Source organism: Astatotilapia calliptera, chromosome 23 (genome assembly GCF_900246225.1).
Source record: "Astatotilapia calliptera chromosome 23, fAstCal1.2, whole genome shotgun sequence".
Classification (NCBI taxonomy): Eukaryota; Metazoa; Chordata; class Actinopteri; order Cichliformes; family Cichlidae; genus Astatotilapia; species Astatotilapia calliptera.
In genome coordinates, this window is record NC_039323.1 from 17,624,325 (window position 1) to 17,639,026 (window position 14,702).

General features: G+C 39.0%; 1 protein-coding gene across 2 annotated transcripts in view; it reads right to left on the minus strand.

Annotated features, from left to right (window-relative positions):
- Nucleotides 1–2,466: 2,466 nt before the first annotated feature.
- LOC113016295 (uncharacterized) overlaps nt 2,467–14,702 on the minus strand; it is a 33,285-nt gene continuing 21,049 nt past the window's right edge. For both annotated transcript variants that reach the window (XM_026159030.1, XM_026159029.1), the window contains 8 exons: nt 13,464–14,702; nt 13,154–13,373; nt 10,703–10,913; nt 9,612–9,800; nt 9,284–9,518; nt 8,565–8,644; nt 7,757–7,812; nt 2,467–5,480 (listed from right to left, as the gene is read on the minus strand). The exon at nt 13,464–14,702 is cut by the window's right edge and continues 1,373 nt beyond it. In XM_026159030.1, coding sequence (XP_026014815.1) covers nt 7,779–7,812; nt 8,565–8,644; nt 9,284–9,518; nt 9,612–9,800; nt 10,703–10,913; nt 13,154–13,373; nt 13,464–14,702 — 2,208 coding nt within the window. In that variant the 3' untranslated portion in view covers nt 2,467–5,480; nt 7,757–7,778. The remainder of the gene's footprint in view (nt 5,481–7,756; nt 7,813–8,564; nt 8,645–9,283; nt 9,519–9,611; nt 9,801–10,702; nt 10,914–13,153; nt 13,374–13,463) is intronic.

The window sequence follows — 14,702 nt, forward strand, 5'->3', positions numbered from 1 at the left end:
AGGAGGGAGAAAGGACAACATCCAAAACGTGCAGCAAATTTTCTCATCAAATCAAAAGCAAGCTATGGAAAAACTAAAAATAGAAAGCAGGAGGAGAAAATGAGGGCTTTTCACACATTTGGGCTGAAAGTTTCCAGAGTATCGACTATGGAAATAAACATGTTCATCAAGGACAAACTGCTCGGGGATTTGGATCCTGTGATGTTTAAGAGTCCAGCAGACATCAGTCATTCCTGACAGCTGAAAGTTCAAAAACAAAATGCTTAGAGGCTTCCTGCTGAAACACCACTACACCCTTAGCATTACACAACACCCCCCCCCCCCCCCACACACACACACACACACACACACACACACACACTCCCCCAACACCACTCCCCCTGCCAGTGGCAGACGCCCTCAGACATTGGTGCGTTCGTGGTTCTTGGTGTCCGGGGATGGGCGTCCAGGTACGCACCGGCTCACTCCTGGTGGCTGCTTGTCGGGGCCTGGAGCCTGGGGCTCGCTCGGGCCCCTTCGGGGGGTGGGGTGCCCCCGGCCTCTTGGCCTGGAGCTCGGTCACTCTGGCACAGCTGGCTGCCGGCGGAGCTCACAGGCACGTCACTGCAACCCCTGCTCTGCGGCTGCTGTGACCCCTCATCTGGGGCTCTCCTCAGCTCTTTCCGGGAGAGTGGCACGGTTGCCCCTCCGTTGGTCTTCCTTGGTCTCTTGTGCTCTGAGGGTCTCTGGATGTCTGGAGCCTGGATCTCCTCCATCTCTTCATGCCCTGGAGGACGGCGCTATGGCTCCCCACACCCTCTAGCAGATCATTACATGAAGGAACCTTTTGAATACAAGCGCGCTCATGCTCACAGGTGTACACACGGGTGCTCACACACACAAACTACACCCTTTTTGGATCCTACCTCAAAGCACACTGTGTGCTGTCGATCTTACGTGCTGCACAATAATATCCAATATTTAGTATTTACTGTTATATTCACATAGATTATCATGATGATGTTGTTTATTATATTGCTCTCTTTTTTGCTTGTTTTCTCTTTTTTCTTTCTCAACAGGTGATCGATATATATTTATGTATTTTTTGTCTGTTTGTTTTGTTTGTTTTTTGCCCTTTATCACCGTTCCTCTTCCCCACTGTTTTTCTTTCCCTACCTCTTTCTTTCTCCCTTTTCTTTCCTCCAGTCATGTCTGTCCCGTGTGTAGCAAGTGAAAATAAAATAAAATAAACAATAAAAACAAAGTTCAATCAAATGGACCAATACGGCAAGGCCGGGATGGTCCATTTGGTAAAGTTAATCCGTTGGGCATCTTTCTTCGCCTGGCAAAAGAACCAAATGGGACAGGCGGGAAAAAAAACATTCCTTCTGTCAGAAGCTGATGAAAAAATACAAAAATATTTTCCCTTTTGTTCCTTTATCTGTTTGTCATCAGTCTCCCCGAGTGTCTGAATTTAGTATGTCAGATGATGAAGAAAGAGATCTATCAGCAGCCTCATCATTCTCTGCACTAAGACTGTTAGCTGAAAGTACTGTATGCAAAAGTCTTGAGTCACCCCTCACTCCTTTATATTTTTCTTGGAAAATGGGAAATAGGTGCACTGATTTATTGAAACATGTATTCACAGAAATACAGTATGTCAGGCAAAAAGTTTGTATAGTTCTAAAGAACTTGAAAATCAAGATTTTCAGACGCTTTCCAGATAGGATTGTATGGTGGATCAAAATTTGATGACATTCATAATTGCAAACAAGATCTCCAACACCACTGGTTGAAATGGAGCTCTGAGCTATGACAGAGCCTCCGCTGTGTTGTAAACTGATTTTCAGCCCAGTTCTTGTTTAAGTTTGGCATTTTTCAGAGATTCAAATAAAGATATTTTCCATATACTGAAAGTAAAATAAGAACGTTTCAACAAAAAACAACAAAATATTTAAAAATGTAACATAAAATGTATGCTAGTAGTAGTAGTAGCAGTAGTATATATAAGGATCAAAGAACTATTTACACAAAGAAATTTTAAGAATGAAAACAGAGAAAGAAAGAGTAAAAGAGAAAGCATCACATTTAAAACCAGGAGAAACAAATAGACAATGAACCTGAAATCTTATTGTTGTTATAGCTTTTATTCACCTTTACCTCTGCTGTCAGTAAGTTGTTGTGATAATGAGTTTGACTGACACCTTCTGTATTTGCTCACCTCGGTTACATTCCTCCATCTGACAGCAGTCAAGGGGTTATTACAAGAAACCTTCTTGTAAATGAAAACAACTGGAACATCCAGACTTTGTGTCATCAGACTGTCAGTCACTGTTAACACTTATGTTTATCAGCATTTAGTAAGTGTAAGTTGAAGCATAACATATTTAATTCACAGTTTACATTCTTTACCACAGAAATTTTGAAAACATTAGTGGTATATTTCATCCGTTCTCATTAGAAGGAAAAAAAAACCTGTGAGACAAATGATTTTGTAAAAAAAATCCTTTTATTTTAGAAAAATGTGACTGTGCTAGCTCACAATTACACATCATGTCTGAATAGTTTTTTCTCTTCACGCTATTATTGGGTGAAAAATTATGGCTTGTTAGGGTTATTTTAAATCAGTGGAAAAAATAAATAATATAAAGAAACTTTCAGAGTGGCCAGAGAGATTTAATAATTGGATAGAAAGAAAGAAAATATTAAGGTATATAATATCCTTATTTATAGTAAAAGTTTATATAAAAGTGGGAAATTTATGGAAAAACACTAAAACAGAAACTCTGAGTAGGATGATTTTTTTTTTTATCAGAAATTTACATTTTACATTTAGAACACTCAGGTTTGGTCAGAATATTGCCCTCCTGTGCTGGCTGTACATACCACATAGAAAACACAATACAAAACAAAACATGGAGGAAAACAGAAAGCCCGAGACCTGCATGCAAAACAATAGAACATGATCCATCAACTTTGCTTTAAAGAAGAATTTTGGGGTTGAGAAGCCATTTGAGTCACGACTGACATTTTGAAACAGTTGTTTTGGATTCAAGCATTCTAAAGTGACAAACATACACCAAGCTTAAACATATATGAAAACAAATATCAGTGGTTGTACTATCAACTACAGTTAGTACAAATCATTTAGTTCATAGCAACAAACAGAAAATTCAAGTACTTAAAAAGAGAAAACAAAGACAGATTTTAAGAGGCTGTTTTGCAGATGAGAACTTCTATTCTCTTTATTTCATCAGTCATAATAATTTGTCTCTCTGTTAGCACCTGGTTCATAAAACGGGAAGTCGTGAATTTTTTATAAATGATTGCTTTCATGTAAGTTAACATCTTGTGCAAACATAACAGCAAATGAATGAAATTTTCAAAACTTTCTCAGTGTAATTTACATAATATTATAATACCTCGTCAAAACCATAACTTCTTGGGGAAAGCTAGTAACTTGTCAGTACAAAAAATACCTGATTTGACCACCAACACCTTCTCAGAACAAGTCAGTCACCTGTCTGAATAACACAGTAACTTGTAACCTGTAAAATAATGTTTTACTTTGGCAGAACAATAATAGTTACTTGAAACACGATAGGAATTTGTTCAAGCAAGATAGTAAGATACTGCCTTAAGAAAACATAAAGTACTATATTTATCAGAAACATAACACCTTGGTAGAAAACAATGTGTTGAAATGAGATAGTAACTTGTGCAAATACAATAATAAGAATATTAATTTCTTGAGAAAAGGAGAGGAACTTACAGTCATGAGAAGAAGAAAGTTTTCACAGAAGTGTAGTTTTGTGAAAAACCAAGTGAACCCAATGATTTACTGGCTTCTAGAGGGGGATTCTACAAGATGTATGGATGGAACTTAAAGTAATGGGTTACTGTTTGACATTATCATGTCCCATCATTGTGTAAGAATTTTGGCCCACTCCTTTTCTTTGATGGTGCTTCAGCTCATTGAGTTTTGCACAGCTCTCTTAAAGCCCCACAACAGGATTTCAAACAGGTTGAGGTATGGACTTTGCCTGGATCATTGCAACACCTTCATTATTTTCTTTTTCAGCCATTCTGTTGGAGATTTGCTGTGTTTGAGATCATTGTCTTGCTGCATGATCCAACTTAAGTGCTGGACAGATGATTTGACTTTAGAATACTTTGGCAGGCAGACAAGTTCATGGTCACCTCAATGACTGCAAGGCCCCCATGTCAAGTGTCTGCAAAACAAGCCCAAATCAACACCCTTCCACCACTGTGTTGACGGTTGGTATGAGGTGTTTGTGCTGAGGTGCTATGATTGGTTTTCTCCAAACATGATGCAGTGCATAATGGGTAAAAATCTCCACTTTGGTCTTGTCTGTCCAAAGGACATTGTTCCAGGAGTCTTGTTGTTTGATCAGATGCAACTTTCCAAACCTAAGCTGTGCTGCCATAATCTTTTTAGAGAGAAGAGTCTTTCTTCTTTCTAAAAAGATTTGCTGAGATGTCCACTCCTCTAAAGATTGTGACATTGTGTTAACATACATCTGAATGCCCAAGACAAGTAAAATGCCCAAACTTTTGCTTTTGAAGAGGTCACACTCACTAAGGATCACTGACTAAAATGCATTTAATTAGCAGCACCTGTCTGCTACTTACCCTCAAGAATAGATAGTCTGGAAGAAGACAGTACCTGCAGTGACTTATGACTTGTCAGAACATGACGGTGCCTTCTCTGAAGAAGAGAATAACTTTTTGGAGAATGATAACTTTCTTGAACTTCACAAAGATATACAACACAATGACAGGCTATGCATGTTCAATACATCAGTTAATGTTCCAGCAAGCACTGACTAACAAATGTAAACATTCCCATTTGCAAAGTGACTGATTGGGTGAACATGAAGCAGAAGGAAAAAAAAAAGGAATTTTGCTGATTCAAGCATGGTTTTATAGTGATGTATATATTTAAAACAAGGGCTCTGAGATTCTACACATCATATCCCAGAAAAAGCTACCAGAGCAGCAAAGGCACTGATGGGGATGAGCGTTGCAAGTCACAGCTGTCCGAAAAACCACGTCAGAAAAACAGAAATTAATACCAAAAGACATATATTAAAATAATGTTACTGGTGCAAAAATTAAAAACTATACTTCAGACGTGCTTCTTTAATATGACAGCAGTGACAGGCAAGTTGGGATATTATCAGAAACCCTTGAATTTAAGCTAAGGTGAAAGTGTAAGACAGAGGTATGCAGCTGTGAAACTGTTGAGAGGTTAAAAAGCAGTTACTGAAGTCTTTGTACAGAATAAATAAGCAACACAGTGAATACAGGAAAAGTTGAAGTTTCAAGGTAAGAGAAGAGGCAACCTCAAGGATCCCAAGTTTATTTCAAGGTCCCTCAGAAGTAAAACACTCTTCTTAGAAAATAAACTCCAAGATTGTTGAACATTTGGTCACCTTCATCTCTACTCCCTTCCTCAACACACAGACGAAGGCAGGTTTCTGTAGAGAAATTAGGACATTTATGCAGGTCAATGAAACGTTTTTCATCACATAAACAACTAAACTAAGCTTTTATTGTGCAGGAATGTCAGCAAATCTAAGAAGAAAATCTGAGGAGTTAAACAATTCCCAAGCTGAGATGTTTGCAGTGATGCTAATCCCTTTCAGCCACTCTAGATAAAGTCTTACTCTTAAGGAAATACATGGTGAGAATTGTTCTCTACATTTCCATCAAATACTCATTCTTTGGTCAAGACTGGGAGGTCAGGAGATACTTTTGGTTCTATGTATAGTTAGACTCTGAGACAACTTTTGCTGTTTTAGCTATTTACAAAAGAATGTTAAAGTTCTTGTAAGAGTTCACTTTTTGAGGGGTTTAATAGAAATAAAGCAAGAACCATTGAAGAATTAAATGTATTTGTATACATAGTCGACTGTTTTCAGACACTCAAATGCAGCTGAGCAAAACAATGAAAAGCTGGACAAAATTCATAATGTGTGTTCTTCTTCATTTAAGCAGATTGAAGATGTGGAGATGGTTCCAAGTGAGGAATTTGGAAGCTGCATCTGTGCAGCAAAACAGTATGTCCTCAGACTGCAAGTAAAATAAATCCATCAGAGAAAACAGTGGGAACATTGGGCAAGCATGAATCACAAATGTGTTCATTCAGAGAACAAAACAACACACTGGTAAGTTCACCAACATTAAAACCTGGACCTTCACAAAAGACAACAGAGGGTGATGAGTCCATCTCCATGGAAAATCCCTTCACAAGATCCAGGCAACCAGGAAGTAGGTACATGAATACAGAAAAATCACTTAATATAAAAAGATGAATTCACAGGGAAAATCCAGAGGATTCCTGTATCGACAGAAGCATAGAGCTCAGGAACAGCGTTCTTTGGAAAAATGAATCAGAGATTAACCTCTAGCAGGAAAAGCTGGAGGTAACTTGGAACAAATCATGACCTGAAAGGCACAACATGAGCTGGAACACATTACAGTTGGAAAGCATAGATATTAATGGCTTCAAGTGGCGCTGCCGTTTAATGTTGATATGTTACAAGGCAGAAGAAAAAATATGTTATCTGTTCACATTAATCCAAATGTAGGGAAACAGTAGAATATTGAACAATTAGACCTGAACCCATTGGAGCTAAATTTCACTGTTGAAGACAAAACCAAAGCCAAAAAGAGCCGTGAATAAACAAAAAGTGAAGCAAAGAGGATATAACTTGTTTAGTCAATGAGTTCATTGTCCGCAAAGGATTTTCCAGAAAGGGTTACAAATCAACAATGTAGCCTTAGTTTTATTTGAGACCCTGAAAATAAAGGATGGTTTATGCACTGTTATTGTTAAACTGTTCAACTTAAAGTCTGAACTTTGAGTCTATATTAAATGGTAAATGGCCTGCATTTGTATAGCGCTTTTCTAGTCCATAGGACCCCAAAGCGCTTTACACTACATTCAGTCATTCACCCATTCACACACACATTCACACACTATATTAATCTTCATATTCATCATATAATCATCATATAACTTTAATATGTTCTGGGACAAAACTGAAATAACAAATTACATATTTCCCTAAGACATGGTCATCTTCATAGACACATCAAGAAATGTAGAAGTAACATTTATTTCAGCTGTACATGACCTGTACAGATGAAATCAGCTTAGCCAACATTTTCCTAGTGGCCCAATATTTTTCAGACTTTCCAAAACCAACGATTTGACTTTATTCCACTTTTGCTTTCAGACATTTTCACAGTTTGCCTGTTTTGTTACAAATCAGTAAACAAATTGGAAACAGCGGCAGCAGCCCAGGGTTGGAAATCAAAACCAAGTCCTAGAAATCTACAAACCTTTATTAAAAATGTAAAAGAAAAAAAGCAAAAGATTTATGTGTCATGAGAGGAGGAAAATTAGAACAATGCTCCTGGCTGGGTCTGGCTATATTGTCTGAATATAAGCCAAGATCAACCAAATATCAGGACAACAGGAAGGAATCGCACATGGTGTAGATTTGTCTGTGGTTCAAAAATTGTATTTACAGTTAAATGCAGACACTGAGGTGTAACTATCAGTAGGCATAATGGAACTGTGACCGCGCTCTTCATCCTCAGAAATGATCTAACTTTGCCATGTATTTTACCTTAGAGAATGGGGATATGTTTCAGATAATTACTATCTCTGCTGTCCTGTAGCTTTAACTCTGTCACATTTTCCAGTGTACTGTAAATAAATTTCAGTGGGTGGGTTTGTTGGTACCTGGTCAGAGGCTGCTGGATGGTTATGTGCTGGAGCTCCCTCTCCTCTCCAGGAATCTGGTCCACCAAATAAGAGAAAATTGGATTAGTTTGCTGGTTTTGGCTGCTGACTGATGAGGTCCAAACAGGCGACTTCCAAACCACAAAAAAAAAAAACCCAAATTAAACCGAAACATAAACAGGCGAGCAGAGAGAGGGAGGAGGATTATTGTTTGTATGTTTCTGCACATCTGAGGTCAGAAATAGTTTAAAGCCACCCGCCAGACCATTCCTGCTATTTTTAAATGTTTCCAATGTTTTTCCTCAACTCAACTCTCATCATGATGGAGATTAGGCTGAGTTTAAAGCAGTTTGTTTGGTCTGAAGCTTCTGCACAGGCCGTTAGTGTAACCGCTGAGGAAGTTTCACTGGGTTTTATTTCCCTGGAGTACAAAAGATATTTTTCATACACTTCACGATGAGAGTTTAAAATCATCAACTTAACCACAAAAACCTACAGAGTAAACTCATTACCAGTGGCATGGAGTTTGGATATGATTTGTTTGAGTTTGGCTTTCATTCATTGTATTTTTCATTTTAACATTTATGTACAAAGCATTTCTAAGTTATATTGAAACATTCAGTTTTTTTCCGGTTGCACACTCGTTTTAGCAATTCAGAAATCATTAAATTCCTCGCTCCATGTTAGTCATAGTAGGATTAATCAGAAAATGCAGCTAACATGAAGATTATTTCTTTAGCTCTTTTTAAATTGGATGTTCACACCTTCAGCTTATGTTCACTCTACAAACAGCAATTAAAAAGCTTACATTTGAGTCTGTCGCACAAATTCTGCAAAGTGTTGATCCCTTGCGCACAGCTCGATTATCCTCAGGCGTTCTTGAATCTCCTGCAGAGAGGTTAGAGGTCAGCACAGAGAAAACATGTTTGTGTGAGAGTCAGTCTAGAGGAGAAAGAGGAGGGGAAGAACGAGGATGAGGAGTTCCTGCATGTAAAAATACCCGTCTGCGTAGTACAGACCTCCTGCTGAGACTGAAAACCTCTGATCCAGAAAAATGTCACAACAGTTGGCCGGCTCTGTCTGAGGTGTCAAATTGATTTTACTTGAAGTAAAGCTTTGTGTAGGAGGTGAAAGTCACTTCCTTTACCAGCTGCCCTGTGATCCAGAACTATAAAAATCAAACCCATAAACTGGGTCCTCTTGAAAAGTTTCCTTTTCTAAACATTGCTGATGTTATAAAATCAGCACCCTTATTGTTCTTGATACAACATGCTCAGTAGTTACCCAATTCTATGCTACATAATAAATTTTTCAAAATCCTAAAACTAAATAGAAATTCATATTTTTCAACTCAATATCTGACACTCAGCTTGTTTATTTAAGCTACCATTTTCACTATTTGAGGGCATGTTCATGGTGTTCCACAAGGCTCAGTTTTGGGCCCATATTTTTTTGCAAATGCAACAAATTCCCCCTGTATGCAGATGACACCCAGCTTTACGCAGCAGAAATGTTGCCTTTTCCTACCTCTTTACTGAGTGTGGTGTTTTGATAGATGTTTTTTATCTCTTCACTGCTGAGGTCTTTAGAATCGCCTACACTGGCAGAGCTGCTGAAGTGAGGGAGCCCGCGATCAGACTCATGGTAGTACTGGGGCACGTCATCATTGTAGCGGCGGTAGTACTGGGCAGTAACAGGGTCACTCTCAAACATCGGGTTGAACTTGGTGGCACGTTCAAGTGTTGGCAAACTGTCACCTCGCCTGAAAGACAACGCAAGTTCAAAAAGTTTGCTTTCTAGAAATGTATTTTTTCTCATTTAATTTGTTGTTAAAATGCCAATGATATTGTTGTACCGTAAGGGGTCCTCTGTGTCCTCCCCATCATACTGCTCTTGTAACGACCTAGCCAGGAAAAAGATAATCCCAGCCGCCACCATCAGGAAACCAGCCACTGAGGCAATGGCGATGCCCACCACCAATGGCTCGGAAACATACTCTTCACAGTGTTCACCACGATACCACCAATTTTCTCCAACACGACACCTGCAGCAAAGATTACAAATTTGTAGTACAAATTTGCAGTAAAAACACCAAAGATTATACTGAAATGGTCTAATGGTATGCTTTCAGGCTTTTTCAGCCCTCTTTTATTTAATATTTCTAGAACTGGCCTAGCAGTAATGTAAGCATTACATTAAGTAATATAATGCTGTAATTTCCATTCAGTATACAGCTGAACATCTAAATGCTTCACAGATGTCCTTCAACCTAGGAACATTTTGTGTTCATATTATTTATATTCTCCAAAGTGCTATGTAGCTGTTTGCAGATGAAAAAGGTATTTATGTTTAAGAACAACTGAGACAGATCATACAAAGTGCCTTGTATTTTGTTATAACATTAATCACATATTCACAAGGGCCACAAAGGACAATTTAATTTTAGAAATATATAATGCGAATCAAAAAAGGTTAAAACTTAAAAATGCAATTTTGTTGATAAGAAAAACATATCGAGGTAATATAAGCAGCTTTTATTTTGGAGGTAGTGCCCTCTCTTAACATTTATCTTTAATTGTCAGAGACCGTGCATAAAAATACTGACTTCATATCATAAAAGATACTTTATACCAGAATTCACTACTAGCTCATTTCTACCTGCTGTACCTGCAAAGGATCTTTTTTACTTTCAATGGGGAAAAAGTACTACCTACATCTGTATCTACAGGACATTAACTGCTTAGAAAGATGCATTTTATTTGAAGAAAGCTGACTGTTTTCTCTTTATTTTAAAGTCTTCAAATTGGTACAAGCAGACATATTGCAGTATATTTATACATTGTAAACTAATTAAATATGTGGTAATATACTGAAGAATGAAACCAATGAGGCATAAAATACAGAAACATTGTGAAACAAGAACAGCGATATTTAATTTTCTCTTACCTGCAGATGGCACCCTTGCCAGGGATGATGTCACATTTTCCATCATTAAGGCAAAAATCGTGTTGCACCTCACAGATGCTCTGACATGGCAGGCCATCCACACTCAGATATCCAGCGTTGCACACACACTCTGCTTCACTTGACCACTGATTCACTATACACCTGGAAAACTTGTTACATGCCTGGAACTTACAGGGATCAGCCCGGTCACCTAAGGAACAAACAGTGGAAAATGAAAGGAGCAATTAGAAGACACAGTGTCATATGAAACCATAAGAAAGAGAAGAAGATGCCATCCTACATAAACAGAGGTAAGGGTTCAAAGAGCTCTAGTAAACTCCAGGCCTCAGGAGTCTGCATCTGGTCAGCACTCAAATGACAAAATGTTTGTTGGCCTGGTCTTAATAAAGACAAAAGCAGCACAAGGATAAATCAGTTTATGTTTATGTACTTCAGCATACCCTAGAAAGTGCTGGAAAATCTTAGATGCTTTTCTTAGGCTTTTTCAAGTCTTTTTTAACACAACAATCAATGACTTTAAATATTTCCCATGAGACACCAGACCAGCAGCAAGAGTCCTGACTGCTTGTATCTTGGGAAAATCCTTAAGAGTTCAAGAACAACCAACCTAACTAACCTTTATATGACCCAATAAGGTTGACATGTGCTTGTGCAATGGAAAACCTGCCTCGAGAGTACAGGGAAGATGAGAGGAGTAAACTGATTATATGTACACAGTGAGTCCTGATGCAGTGACTCACTGCTATAGCTTAGGGTGATCAGGCAGTGAGGTGCTCCTCTGATTGGCTCAGACAGATTACAGAGCTACAGCTCAGCAGCAGAGGTGGAGGGAATATGGAGTAATTCCTCCGATAACAGTAAATAAAATCTCATTCTTCTGTGGATAAATCCTAAACTCTGCTGAAATGCAAACATGTATGTCACTGGACTGGCAGATTGGGTTACATGTAAGTCTTGAAACACTATTACAGCAACAAAAAACTTTCTTTTTGGACCTCTTGGTGGCAAATTGTTAATGATGTGTTAAGTGATTGTTCCACTCAGAGTTGTTGTTTTTTGCCAAATTCCACTATTTTAAACTTACACCACTTTCTTAGTTTTGGACCTGTCAAACTACTGTCTTCCTCATAGGATTAGAGACATTTTATATTCTCGTTGAATGTTATGATTCTGCAAAAATGTCCTGGTGCTAATTACATAAAAACAAAAATAATACTTTTCAGGAAAACGGGACAGTTATTTTAGCAACATAGTATACAGACCTAAAGAATTAAAAGTGAACCACAGTGTTAATCTGAATTTAACAAGTAAAATGATTTCTCCTTCCTTTTCTCCCTCCTACACCTGTTTACGAGCTTCATTTAACACATACGTCTTTACACTCCTTTCAAAACCCAGATAAGAATCCTCACTGTCTACACTTAAAGACCTGCAGTTACTGCAACTATAAAAACCAGTTTAGGCTCAAAGGAGCAGCTCTAAGCAGCGGCCATGATGATGTCCCATCAGGGTGAGTCAGTGTGTGCTGCTACTGATCACGTTTCTGCCAGACAGATTATCTCGGGTATTAGATCGCAGTCCTGACAGCTGAAGCCTGTCAGAGCTGCTCAGACACTGCACATACAAATTTAGGATTTAACAGTCTGAGGAGCATCATGGCAATAAGTGCACAAGTAAACAGTAGCTTTGATTTCATTTCTCTACAGCAATAAACACATCTGACTGTATTCCACTTTATTCTACATTAAAAATAACTTACTGGAAAAAGAAAAACTATCAGTACATGACTGGAAAATAAATTTATGTGTTCAGATTTTGAAGGTATTTATTTATTCATATAGGTATTGAAGGGATCGTTTCTGTTTACCCTGAAATTCAAGCCTTAGATGCATAAAACCATGAATCAACTGGATAAAATTTTTAATTAATTCTGTACATTGTGGTTAAGTCGCCACATATAGAAGACAAATGTGTCCTGGTTTGTCCCTAACACCTAATCAGTTTAGGGATGTTGTTTTTCGTGAAGCCCACTGTGATCATAATTGAAATATGCTAAAACTGGAAGGCACTGATAGATACATTCAAGATGCTGATCTCATAATTTTAGTAACTGTATTAAAATTCAAGGGTCTGTAGTTTTAGAGAAAAACATTTTCAACTTATGAAACAGTTATTGTTAATGAATGTAAACTGAATATTTTCAGAATAAAGATAACACCTCAGTGTCAGTTTTAGAGACCCACAACTGGCAAAATTAGCATCTTCATTAAAGCATTAGATGTAATTCTGCACGAGCCTGGTTCTCCCAAAGGTCCCTTCCTGTTCCCTTGTAACAGGAAGGAACCCACTATCCCAAAGTGCTCACTCATGTTGGTGGGGGGGTGGGGGGTCATCTAATTGTTGGGTGAACTGATTTGAATTGAATCCTACCTGACTCAACATCAAGTGAGTACTTGTCAATTGCGAGGTTCATGGTCTGATAGGCAGTGTTGGCAAAGTCTTCCAAGATTAAATAGACAACATTGGTGACTCCTCTGTGTACTGGTTTACCAAACCTCATCCTACTGTTTACCACAATGCTGCCATTTCTAAAGTTAAGGATCTCCAGGTTCTGGAAGTTGTTCAGGTTTGACTCCAGGTATGGGACCAGCTATGAGGTGAAGATAAAGATGTGTTAGTAGCATGGCATATGAATCTGGAAGGTTCCTATTCACTGAGTCATGATTCTTTGAATCCTCACCAGCTGGAGGAAACGCTGCTCCAGAGCCTTGTATTCCGGGGAGCTCTTGTTGAACAGGTCCATTGAGAACACCATATTGGTCACCCTCAAGCTGAAGAAAATTGTTAACGCCCTGCCAGGTCGGGTTGGCAATGCAATGGCATCTAAATCAGAGGCCTGAGCTCCACTGGAGAAGCCACTGCTTTCCCCTTCAATCGACACCCCGCCATACTGGAAGACATCAAAGCTGATAGCGATGCTGGGCACATCAGAGACACCATGTTCAAAAGGTTGGAGTTCAGTCACAGGAACGTGGTCATCAACTTTCTGCACAGAGGAAGGAACAACGACTGCTGGTTTTGACTGTGGATCTGAAAATAGAGTGTGTACTGGGGTTTCACTAAGATCTTCATGTCTTGTGTCCTCACTGAAAACCACAGCTGGTTTTGACTGAGGAACCTTTGGAAGTGGTGTGTTTTTTGAAGCTTCATTAAGATCTTCATGGGTTCGATGCTCATGGTGAACCACTGCTGGTTTCGACTGACGACCATCTAAAGACGGAGCCCTCACTGGAGCTTCAGGAACATCTGCATGGTCCTGATGAGGAATCACTGCCGGTTTTGACTTAGGACCATCTGAAGGCGGAGCCCTCACTGGAGCTTCAGGAACATCTTCATGGTGCTCATAATGAATCACTGTTGGTTTTGACTGAGGACCATCTGGAGAAGGAGTGCTTACTGGAGGTTCAGGAAGATCTTCATGGTTTCGATAATCATGGTAAACCACTGCTGGTTTCGACTGACGACCATCTAAAGACGGAGCCCTCACTGGAGCTTCAGGAGCATCTTCATGGTCCTGATGACGAATCACTGCCGGTTTTGACTGAGGACCATCTGGAGAAGGAGTGCTTACTGGAGGTTCAGGAAGATCTTCATGGTTTCGATAATCAAGGTGAACCACTGCTGGTTTTGACTGAGGACTACTTGAAGATGGAGTGCTTCTTGGAGCTTCAGGAAGCTCTTCATGGTGTTCATGGTAAACAACTGTTGGTTTTGACTGAGGACCATCTACAGGTTCTGTGCTTACTGGTGCTTCATTAAGATCTGTATGCTTTGTGTGCTCATGGTGAGCTACTACTGGTTTTGACTGAGGACCATATGGAGGAGGAGTGCTTGATGGAGCTTCAGGAAGATTTTCATGGTGTTCATGATAAATCACTGCTGGTTTTGATTGAGGAGCATCTGAAGGTGGTGTGATTAC